This window comes from Thunnus albacares, chromosome 9 (assembly GCF_914725855.1).
Source record: "Thunnus albacares chromosome 9, fThuAlb1.1, whole genome shotgun sequence".
Lineage (NCBI taxonomy): Eukaryota > Metazoa > Chordata > Actinopteri > Scombriformes > Scombridae > Thunnus > Thunnus albacares.
Window position 1 is genome coordinate 7,000,079 of NC_058114.1, and position 12,258 is coordinate 7,012,336.

The 12,258-nt window shown below is 39.8% G+C and overlaps 1 protein-coding gene across 2 annotated transcripts in view; it reads left to right on the forward strand.

The window, feature by feature from the left end:
- fnbp1l (formin binding protein 1-like) overlaps positions 1-12,258 on the forward strand; it is a 57,703-nt gene that overhangs the window by 22,401 nt on the left and 23,044 nt on the right. For both annotated transcript variants that reach the window (XM_044362733.1, XM_044362732.1), the window contains exons 2-3: positions 10,221-10,336; positions 11,679-11,729. In XM_044362733.1, coding sequence (XP_044218668.1) covers positions 10,221-10,336; positions 11,679-11,729 — 167 coding nt within the window. The remainder of the gene's footprint in view (positions 1-10,220; positions 10,337-11,678; positions 11,730-12,258) is intronic.

The following is a 12,258-nucleotide window of genomic DNA, read 5'->3' on the forward strand; positions in this document are numbered from 1 at the left end:
TTGTCAGCGCTACTTTACATGTGGTTCTGACTGTTGAATTTATCGATAAAGTGCCGGATTATCACTGATGAATCTGGACTGTCAACAAAACACACTAAGGCTATCACATTTTTATGATCTTATGGAGGTTTACATATTAAAATAAGTGTAAAAAAACACAAGTATAGTGAAAGTCTCTAATGATTTATCTTAAGTTTGTTGATTATATCACTAGGCAACATTTGCTGGATGACTCTTGCTGAGATAACGCGCCCACTGTAGCGGTCATTAAGCGGAACGGAGCCCTACCGCTGCAGAGCGAGGTTAATGTTTGAATGACCCGTCTCTGACTCGGACACACACACACACACACACACACACACACACACACCTACTCATGAGTCTGTGTTCATTCAGAAATGGCCTGTTGGCTTTAGAGGATTGCCTCACAGCCGGAAATGTTTGATGAAAGTTGCGCCGCCTGAATCAGACAAATATACAACAGTTATAAATATGTTTAGAGAAAAATCCAGTTTCCCAAGTCTTCAAATTGCTTGTTTGTCCGTCCAACAGATCCAAAAATATTTAATTTACAATGATTTACAACAGCGAAAACAGCAAATCTTCACATGTAAGAAGCTGAAACTAGAGAAGAGATTTGAATTTTCTGTCCATCAATTAATCAATTAATTGACTAATCATTTAAGCACCAGGGTGGCATAAATGATTATTTCTAAAGGGATAATGACTAGAAGATCCTTCCTGTTGCTAGCATGTGTGGTGTCTGTTTTTCTGTCTGCTTACTAAAAGAGGAAAACATGAAGTTGACCGTCAACATTTTCAGCCAACATCTGTTACAACTTTCCATCGGCCAGTCACTGAAACCGATGCGCCGGCGTGTTTAAGGTATTTATTAGCAGTTGCAATGTTTTTGCCTTCTGCGTTCCTTGTGGGTTTAAGGGAAAGCGTTGGTCTCTTTTGATCTTCTTCCCCCCCCGACCCCCCCGGGGGCTGTGTTTGGCAGAAAACAATGAACACAGGTTCCTGTTAAATCGCCTCCTGGACCGGGGATTACGCTGAAAGCTCGACTGGTGCAGCCATTTAAGAAACTGAAAGCACACATTCCAGCGGCGAGTCTGTCAAGAGAGATTACTGTAATTCAAGATTTTTTTTTTTTTAGTGCTGATACTGTTTCTTGGGCTTTGACTTTGTGCTGAAAGTGTCTGTGACTGAAAAGAGGAAGCGCACAGCTGTTAGAAAGGTGTAAATCAGTGCATTGTGTTGGGAGATATCTCCAGTTTAACAGTAAACAACACATAGACTGGGAAACAAGCTGTTACATAAGAGGAAGAACTGCTCGAACTGATGTAAACTAACACCTCACAGTACTTCATAGAGCTGTAACGATCAGTTGATTAACTGATTATTCGATCAACAGAAAATGAATCAACTATTTTAATAATCAGGTATCGTTTAAGTCATTTTTTTTTTTTTAGCAAAAATGCCAAATATTTGATGGTTTCAGGTTCTTATATTTGAGAATTAGCAGCTTTCTTTATCTTACATGGTAGTAAATTAATCAGTAATAAAGATAATTGTTAATTACAGCCCTGCTACTGACTGAGTCACACACAGATAAAACGTGTGTGGCTGAATGGACTCATCAGTGTGAATGGAGTCAAACATGGAGTCATGAGGTGACTCACAGCTGACTAATCCATGATACTCCTCCTCTGATTGGCTTTAATCAGCTGAAATGATCACTCATTTTAACAGCTATGATCATGAATCACGACGCTCCTCTAGTTTGTTTGTTTAGCCGGGGTTTGTATCTGTGTGTTTGTGTCGGGCCGCAGACTCGCAGTAGTTTCTCTTTCCTCAGGGGAAGAAAAAAAAAAACATTATTATAGATACAAACAGGACAAAAAAACAAATAGAGGTTGTTTGTTTGTGTGCGTGTTTGTGTGTGTGTGTGTGTGTTCACAGGGTGTAGTTAACAGTGCAAACAGCTCATCGGACGTGATATTAACACTGAAGCAGTTCAATTAGCAGCACTGCTACAAACATGGGTCGTTTCAGGTGGAAGCAACATTTAACAGCTATAAAACAGGCAAACAGTATTTAGTAGACTCTTCAAAGCAACCTGAGACATTTAACTGAGCTCCAAAGACGTTCAGTCATCAGATTGCAGCACAAGTGAATCAAACTTATTCAACAGGTTAAAGGACACAGACACAAAAAAACTGCACCGATAAGAGGAACAGCGGTCAAAAACCATTATCCATCTGAATGTGAGGAGCTGACGTCACTTCTTCTTTCTCATTTCACACATTGTTCAGCAGTACTTTTTGCTTATTGTCAGTTTTGTGGTATTGTGGCTTTTAAATGTAGTTTTAAGTTGGTTAAAAAAAAACTTAGCTTAACACTTTCTGCAGCTACTTTTCACTGTAAAAGCCTTCTAGCAAAAACAGCAGTTTATGCTTTTAGAAAGTAGCTTCAGTCAGATTAAATTTAAGGTTAGAATTAGGTCTAAATCTGTAAGATGCATTCAAACTGCTCTTTTGTTGGTTGTACACCAGGAAAGTATCTGGAAGTGGGTGAAGGAAGGTGAAGGAGCTACAGGTGCTTATGCAATTTGGGACCATTTATCAAACTGCCAACACACAGAAAGAAGCTAATGAAACCATGGAAAGCGAATCTGCGATCAAAATACAGCGATGCACCGGCCAAGAACAGCAGCACAGTTTGTAAACTAGTTCAAAAAGGGCAGGTTGCTTCTCTTGTGTGCGGGAGAGAAGAGGGTTTGAAGTCAATAGCGTGCCAGTGTTCCTGTCTGTTTTGCCCATAGATGGCAATCGGAGACTTTTTCAACACAACAACCTTTTTTTTTTTTTTTGCAACAAATCCAAGTCTTTTCAAATCCAGATGCTCTCAGCAAGGAAAATGCAAAGCATGTGTGTACATAGGTATAAAAACGTGTGTGTGCTTAATTCCCTTTGCTCTTATTGTTACTCACAGTTCAAAGACATGCAGGTCAGGTGAATTGATTTTTAAAAGAACAGAAGGCAGAATAATACGATTTTCTGTCCGTATTTGACTCGTCATTGCAGATCTAAACACAATTAATTCAATTTTATTTATATAGCGCAAGATCACAACAGATGTTATCTCAGGGCTGTTTTCATACGGAGCAGATCTCAGACCGTCCTCTTTATTTTACCCAGCGTTCCCCTCGTGAGAAAGCACTTGGCGACAGCAGCGAGGGGAAAAACTCCCCTTACATTATACCGGATTAGCATAATCCTTAAATTACCTCAGAAATCACTAGGTCACGTTATTTATGATGTATTTAAATCAGTTCCATGATAATATTTAAACATTTTTAGTACTTCCAAAGATTGTTATTTAATGAAGGACTTTCAGAGTTACATGCAGACCTCATCACATACACGCAGGCTCCTGTTCATTTCTCCTCCTACTCTCCCTTGTTGTTTTTCTTACCTCCCCTCTCAAAATCCTTTCTCCAAAATGCCAATCTTCTTCTCTTCCCCTCTCAAACCCCCCCCCCCTCGACGAACACAGACACACAAAGGCTGTCTTCTCCCCTCCCCTCACATTCTTGGAGACCTTCTTTTTGCTGGTTGTTTTTTTGGAGGAAGATGAGCACAGATAGACACAGTAAACACACACACACACACACAGATTGCAGACAGAGCCCGGGGGTCTTCAGAGTGATGCCAGTGTTTCAGACAAGTTGACATTTCCCACCCAGTCTCTGCCATGTATGCATCTGTGTGTGTGTGTGTGTGTGTGCACTGTGCACTGGAATGCCATAGTGTGTAATTAGTCTATTGTCCTACCAGCAGTTTCTATGCTAATTAACCTCGCCTTCTCCCATGGATGGAATGCACACAGACCGACCGGGTCTCCGATTGGCTGGGGAGGAGTCGTCTAGCCGTCTGATTGGTTATCGGGTGTGTACAGAAGAAGGTATTTTCGACAGTGGAATCTCCACACTGGGTGTCTTAAACTCCGCTCGTCCGGGAGCTAAATGACTAATTTATTCTCTCACCCGGAGATCGCAGCTCATTAAAGCAGAGCGGTGGCTTTGTCAGCGGGGGGAACGCAGCACAAGCAGACCTGTGACCCATTTTTGGGTTTTTGAATCTGGGGAGGAAACAATTTTTATTGTCCGTCGACCACAGCGGCATGCAGAGTTTAATTAGGCATGTGGTATCATAAGTATTATGCAGTGTTGTTATAATGGGCAAAAAAAGAGCTTTACTTTTAAGGCCAATATTGTCCCTTAAATTTGTTCTTTTTTAAATACTCGTCTCCAAGATATTTACTGAGCGGGATGTTTTAAAATTGAAATATAAACTTAGTAATGGTCTTTGGTGGGCAACATATTTGACAGTGACACTGCTACTAAATTACCTCAACAATGACCTTGAAAGGCTCCTGGTACCACAACCACAACAGGGCCCTACGTTGCTAGCTGGACTCTTCTCTTCTGTAGTTCCCAGCGGTGGAACAAGTTACCAAACTGTCCAATCTGCAGAGTCCGAAAGACCCGGCTCTTTCACCAACACCTCTGCACTTGATGGACTGAAGGAAGAAAAAATCTGCTTCTATGCGATCTATGCGTTGCCTCTGTGCACCGCCTGTAGCTTTATAGCACTTACCTGTGTTGTTCTCTCCTGACTAGATCCCTGCTTGTGTTGTGTCATCTCTCAGATGTACATCACTCTGGATAAAAGCTTCTGCTTAATGAAATTGTAAGATTGTAAGAAAAAATGTCGGATTTCTGTGCTTGAATTTCTTGTTTGGTAAAGGCAGAATATCTCCAGATTTCACATGGTCACAGTCTGAGCCATCCTGAACAGAACTTCATTAACCTCTTAAGGATGTTTGTTTGTTTGCTTGTTTGTTTGTTTAAATAAGAGAAAATTATGAATGTTATAATGTAATGTTGAGCTGACTTTCCCTTTAATTTTCTATTATGGAAATGGTTTTATCAAATTAGGACTTATTAGGTGACGTCACATTAATCAAAACTTCATTGAATCATGATTTGTAATATAACGTGAGAAATCATTGCTGTAATGCAAATATTTCGTCCTTTTTGGCCACTCCAAGCACCTGTACCGTAACTGTGCCAGTTGAGGCGCATCAAAATCCAAGTGGCGGCCGTCTTGACTGGGTTTTTGCAGATGACGGCTCACTCGCCAACCTTGGGGAGATATTTAACGTTAATACCGTTAGCCTTATGTCATGTAATTTGCAAGCTAGCTCGCTCGTTCCCCAGACATTTAAATTGGCAAAGTAACGTTGAGTTATACTGTCTGTGTGTCGCAGATTGTTAAACGTGACTTTTCATAGTACTGTATTCATAATTATTATTGCAGCCAAACCCGTAACCATAATGAGAGGAGCAGATCATGGCACGACGGGGAAAAAAAGCAAGTGCACATGCCACAGAAATAACATTTGTGTGTGTGTGTGTGTGTGTGTGTGTGTGTTGGCGCTGTAGTCTATAATGTTGCCTACTCTAAGAAAATGTCAAGGAAAGGAAACACCCCCCATGGCAAGTTAAGACCAGTATGTAAGGAGGGATGTGATCACCTCTACAGTTTCAACAGTCATGTTCATATTCAGCCTGTATTGTTATGAGGTCATCATACTATTAAACCTTCCTATAATGAGAACTGTTGTATTAACCAGCTCTTAAATATTTATTTCATCATAGCCACAGAATAGTCTGTCTAGGCTGGTTTGGCTTTTACAGCTACATTGTCATCATCTTTTCAAATTAGCTGAAAATCATATTTGCAAAAGTCAAATTGGCTTCAAGTTTGATTATTGTGTAGGTTTAAACAATAGAAACTATATATAAATGCAGCAGTAGTGGCAGGTTAGCGTGTAGCCTCAGTGAAATTGATTTCCTTGGTAAACTATGTTTACAGGAACAGTAACAGGCATCTGCAGATATTTTTGTAAACAATCTATTAATGATGTCAAGAATTTTCATGTCAGTGCTTCCCCTCACGTTTGACCGCTGCATGTATGCAAATGATGTACTTTTGCGCGTATGTATGCAAATTATGTACAATAATTCATTGCGCAAACAGCAGTGATTTGCATCCGATGCATCTAGGTCACCGAAGCGGTATTCAAAAAATTCGTCTAGGGTTGGCAGATCTGTAAGGGCCCCAATATACATACATACAAATATATCTGCAACAAGCTAATATAATATCATCTACAGGCTTATAACATTTTATACATATTGTAATAACGGCAACATTATTAATAGAGAGAATTTCTGCCTCAACATGTTTATGTTTCTTGGGTTACCGTCCAGAACAGTACAACCATTTCTTTATTTAGCATACATCTACATTATCAAAATGCATTGTGAAAGAGGGCGTGCTGTTATCGTTGACATCCCTTCCTGTCATTATGTGATGATTACGTGACAGGATGTTGTTTTACTGCCTCAGCTAACCGCGATTGTCGGTTCACCTTTCAATTGCTATAAGACATCAGTCATTATGAGGTTAAATATTAGCCTTTTGAGAATCGGCAGGAGAGGTCACTGAACCCAGACATGCAGTGTAGTGGTTTTCAGCATTTTTAATTATTTATCTTGTACAGTTTCCCCCTTTTAAGCTTGTTTTTGGGTGTGTGCTCTCTGTTCAATGAACAGTCGGTTGCCCTGAGCGATGACCAACTTGATTTGTATTGTTTATTGATTTGTCTTTCTGGATGCTGCAGTGGACAAAGGTAGTGTTCAAAGCTTGTACTAGTGTCATTTTAAAAGGTTTATCTTTTAAATTAGTTCATCTAGAGTCTTTGTTTATTGCAAACTTTTTAAATTGAATACAAAAAAAACTACAGAATTGTTGGCAACACATGCTGTGTTTTGACAAGTTCCAAAAACTACATAACAAACAAGAGGAAAACAATTTTAATTACAGAAAGAAGAAGAAAAGAAAGCCTTTATTGTCATTGTATTGTAGATACAACAAAATTAGGAGTGCCACTCATACTACATTAATACATAAAATACATTAAAAATATAAAAAACAGTGAAGTGTATCAATGGAAATAGGTGTAGATTACACCGGAATAATATGAAATATTGCACATAAATAGATGTGATTATTGCACATAGTCATCTGTAGGCCTATGTTTACACTTGGTGCTGCAGCATCCTGGGTTACAGAGTGCTGCAGACAGGATCGCAGCTCCCTGTTCCAGTCAGCTTCGCTTCAACCATCATCCCCGTCGTTCTCATCCTCCTACTCCTTTTCCTACGAGCGGAGAAACCAGGAGCCCAAAGATGTTGTCATTCCCCCAGTGAGCCAGGCTGCGCTCAGCTTGCCACAAACTACAGGATGAGCTCATACTCTATTACTTATTCATAGACACCGTCACAGAGGCTGACGCAACCACAGGCAGACACGCTGGCTAAAAAAAAAAAGAGGTGGACCCAGGCGTATATGCAGCCAGGCCGGGCTGGTAGGAGAAAGACTGGTTGGCATTTAGACGCATCCAGACTTGCAGGATGTAGATAAAGATGACAGAACAGCCGTCCAGACGTATTTCTGTGCAACATCCTGCAGAGCAGCTGTTTCATATCTTTGTTTTTGTTTGTTGCATCTATTTGAGCAATGTTTTTGTGTATTTTTGGCACCGATTTGGCAGCTAGACGCTCAGTACTTGCCTGTGCCACAGAGATCTTTCTCAGCCTCTCTCTCACTGGTGAAAACTGGCATTAGGCCTCACAGAAACAAGTGGGTGCTGTTTACTCTGCCAATCCATGTTTCAACCCTGCCACTGTTTTCTTTCAACATGCTGGGGGCCTTTTGTTTGTCTCAGTGGTTTTATTTAGTCAGCATATTCTCGGACTGTTGGCTTCTTTCTTTACTGCTTTTCGATAGCAGGCGCCTTCTTGTTTGCTCTTTTCTGAATCAAGTCAGATTTTCTGAAATATGACCCCAGAGTCGCAGGCTTCAATGAACCACTTACAGAGGACCTCAATGGATAGCGGTTGCATAAACACAAGGAAATATGACAAGTCAATTAATTATGAAAAGGGTACTAATTATAAGTGGAGGCAAACAGGCTACTGTTAATTGTCAGGGGCATTTTTTTACCCTTCAGATTTCAATTTCACAGGAATTTTCAGGGGGAATTTCGCACCAAACTTCTATATTTATGACCGTGGGATACATAGAAGTTTATAATAAACAAATATTTTACAACAGTGACATTAAACATCCGTGCAACAGGAACAAAAATCTAATTCTGCTTTTGTATTTCTATTGATAGATGACCTTTTAGTCAGCAGGGACTCAGCGTCTTGCTTGAGGACACTTCAGCAGGGTAAACGCTTGCCAACAGGCCTGCTGAACCGGCCTGCAGTTTAAGGATCAAGGATCGGGCTCTGCTAAAAAAAAAAAAAGAATAATTCTGCCAGAATTTGTTCACCCCTCGTTAAGAAGTTGTTTTTATCTATACACAAGAAGGTGACTAAAGTTCGAGCCTCCATGCCGTCTTTGTGTTTGAAGAAAATGAGAGCTGAACAAACAAGCGGGTCAGCCGTCTTGTATTTCCCTCGGTGACCCGTATTTGCTCCGGTCCGGGCCTTGGTTTTAGTTGACACACACACAGAAAAGAAAAGGTAGACAGGCCTACAGAGCGGTAGCTATGGCAGCACACTTACAGTAATGCGTATCAGTGTCCACTGTGGAAACACAATAGGTTACTGGCTTATCTCCAGTTTTATCTCCAGTCTCGTGATTGTTTAGTTGTCAAAACAGTGAATGTGTTGATTTAAAGGGGACCTATTTATGCTTTTCCTTATTTTCAGTCATATATATGATGTTAAAATGTCAGATTATTAAACGTGGCCAAAGTTTCAAATAATGAGGTAAATGTATGTAGAAGTAATCCCTGTGAGCAAAAAGCACCGTTTATGTTTTATATAATGTAATACTTATGCAAATCGCTTCATTTTAAACCATATTTGCATAAAGCAGTCACACTGAGCCTGATAGCATCCTGCTCCACAGCAAGCAGCCTGCAAGCTGCTGTCAATCAAACACAGATACCTACCCCATCCCACACCTACTCCTATGAATGAAGGAAAAATCCCATAATTTTGACATCTAACCCTAAACTACATCTAGGTCTGACTGTTAATTTAATACTTAAAACTTCTGTCCAGAACACACACACACACACACACACACACCCAACATTGTTGTGAAGAGGGCGGAGATTGTTGTTATCAGTACAAATAGACATCTGACAACAAATCACCTGCTGTAATCCGTGTGTGTGTGTGTGTGTGTGTGTGTTTGTGTGTTCAGGGGGCTGTAAATGATTGTGTTTTTCCAGTTGAGCAGAGCCATTGTTGCCAGTCTATCTTACACACACACACACACACACACACAATCTTACACAGAGTAGAGATGTCTCGTTGACAAACCGAGTCACTAAATCGTAAAAGGATCATGTGTTACAGCGTGTCATGATGCTTTCGCCAGAATAGAACGATAGTATCAGTAGAAATAAAAACTCAGACTGGTTTGTAATCATTCAGTCGGTGTTTTCTACCGTTCCTCAAACTGCCAATAATCATGAAGTCATGAAGGAAGGATGAGAGAGAGAGAGAGGAGGGAAGGAAAACAATGAGCAAAGAGACAGAAATTCATTTATTTTCACTTTTTTTTTCTCCATGGCTTTTCTTTATCTTTTAGGCATTTAGATGTGATTTGTTGGGATCATGAACTTTATTAGGGAAGCTCATTTTCCGTCTAACGCATGAACGGGAATCTGACTCTGCAGCCGGATTTATTTTCATTTGTTGTGGATTATAGTATCAGCTATATATATGTGGGTTTAAATCTGGTATGATGTATGAGACATATGTGTGTGTGTGTGTGTATGTATACACAGCAGACAGGAAACACTCTTACCGCTGAGTCACCGGCAGGAGGACATGTGTATTTTATTTGCGTGAATAAGAACAGACTTATATTCAGGCAGACAGACCGCTGAGTCATCTAACCCTCAATTTTGATCCCACTTGTCGGAAAGATGAAAATCGACTTGTTATTCATCTTCGAATGTTGTTTTTAATGTGCAAAATGTTTTTTAAGTTTTGCCAATACATTTTTTTTTTCCCCTTTCCTCCCACTTATCTTTTCTTCCCTTCTTTCTGTCTTCAGGACCAGTTTGATAATCTGGACAAACACACCCAGTGGGGGATCGACTTTCTTGAGCGCTACGCAAAGTTTGTCAAGGAAAGGCTGGAAGTAGAGCAAAACTACGCCAAGCAGCTACGGTATATACACAAACAACAACACATGCACATGGACACATATCTTAATATAAACACAATAGATTTTGCAGCTATGCCTATATTTTTTTCTACATTGTTTGATTGTACTCTATATAACATCTGCTGAGATGTTTGCACATGATTTAGTCCACCCGTTTTCATCTGCAGCTTGCACAAATTCATCATCAGCACTAAACAGAAGCAACACACCTGCAAAATGTTAAAATATTGAATTAAAATCAAGGTTATTAACTGTTTTTTTTTTTTTAAACAAAGCTGCAGTGTTTGTAGAGGCAACTCAACAAGCAGGAACCCAGTAATCCTTATTAAAAAACAGTAGAATCCCAGTGGTTGCTGGGCTGTGATTTCAAAGAGCGGAAATCCCTCCAGAATATGTAACACACACACACACACACACACACACACACACACACACACACATTACTGCTGCAGGTCTGAAGAATGATCAAAGATACATCTGTGCGTGTGTGTGTGTGCACGTTTTTACAGTGTATGTAGTTCAGACAATAAATCAGGGAGAAAGGGTTCTTCTTTTTTTATTGAAGATCTCAGAGTACAAACACACACACTTCCACTCATATACATACATTCCTCTGCTCTGTAGTCAAATCATTAAAGGGGACCTATGATGCTCATCTAGTCATACTCGACTAGAGTAGCTTTGCATGATTCACAGTTCAAAAAAAGCTCCTTATTTATCTTATACTGGCCCTTTATGCAGCCACTCGGTTCAGCCTCTGTCTCAAACAGGCAGTTTTAGCTCCTGTCTCTCCCAAAGAGCCCATTGACCACTGTTCTGATCAGCCAGTTTTCTGAAATCAGTCGTGTAAAGTAAAGAATTTATAGGGAATGAAACGTGTTCATCACCGAATTAGCGTAGCTTCATTAGCGGCGCTATTATTCGATTGAAAACAGTTCTACACAGCAAGATTTGGAGATATTCAGAGCTCTTTGTTCAGTGGATCAGTTAGAAATAATGCAGGAATGTTTAATATGAACATCTAACATTATATATATATATATATATGACTGAAAATAAGGAAAAAGCATAATAGGTCCCCTTTAACTCACTGCTTTGCCAGAGTCGGTATTGTTAGAGCCTGAGGGAATGGACAGGCAGATACTTTGATGTTTAAATCTTTGATTAATCTTTAATAATGTACTGAGATCCTCTCTCTTTTTTTCTGTGTGGGTTTTTCTATGTGTGTGTGTGTGTGTGAGAGAGAGACTTGCTCATCTGTTTACCCGTCTGTCTGCTACGCTTAAAATATCAGACAGTATCTGTAACCTCATTGTCTGCTTGTCTCTCTCTCTTTTCTATCAGGAACCTGGTAAAGAAATACTGTCCAAAACGCTCTAAAGATGAGGAACCAAGGTGAGTAGGCTCTCCAGTTTGTTGCATTTCGCCTCATTCTTCTGTTTTAATTTCCTTCACAGAACTCTGCCGACTGTAAGAGCGGAAAAGTCCTCTCTAGACACTGTGTTTTTTCCCCTTCTGCTGCTGAAAATAACATTCGACTGTTCATTTTGTAGGATCCAGACAGTTTGATGTGGTTCCTCACATTCTTTCTGTTTGCAAATTGACCAAACTGTTGCTCTAATTGGTCATGTGATATCAGCGCACTGAGCAAGTGTTTAAGGCAGCTTGAGAAACACTTAATTTATAAAGCACATTTCATACACTCATAAACTACACCAAATTGTAAAGAATACATATAAACAGGAGAGGAAAGCATTAAAAACATGATATAAAGAGGAAAATGAATAAGATCCACTTTCCTGTCATTACCTTCACGTAAAAATGTGCTGTGGGACTGTTGACACAAACTCTTTCACACCTTTTGGTCAAAATATAAGGTGTACTTATATAAAGAAACTGCCAAGATCACTTTGTTTCTGACTAC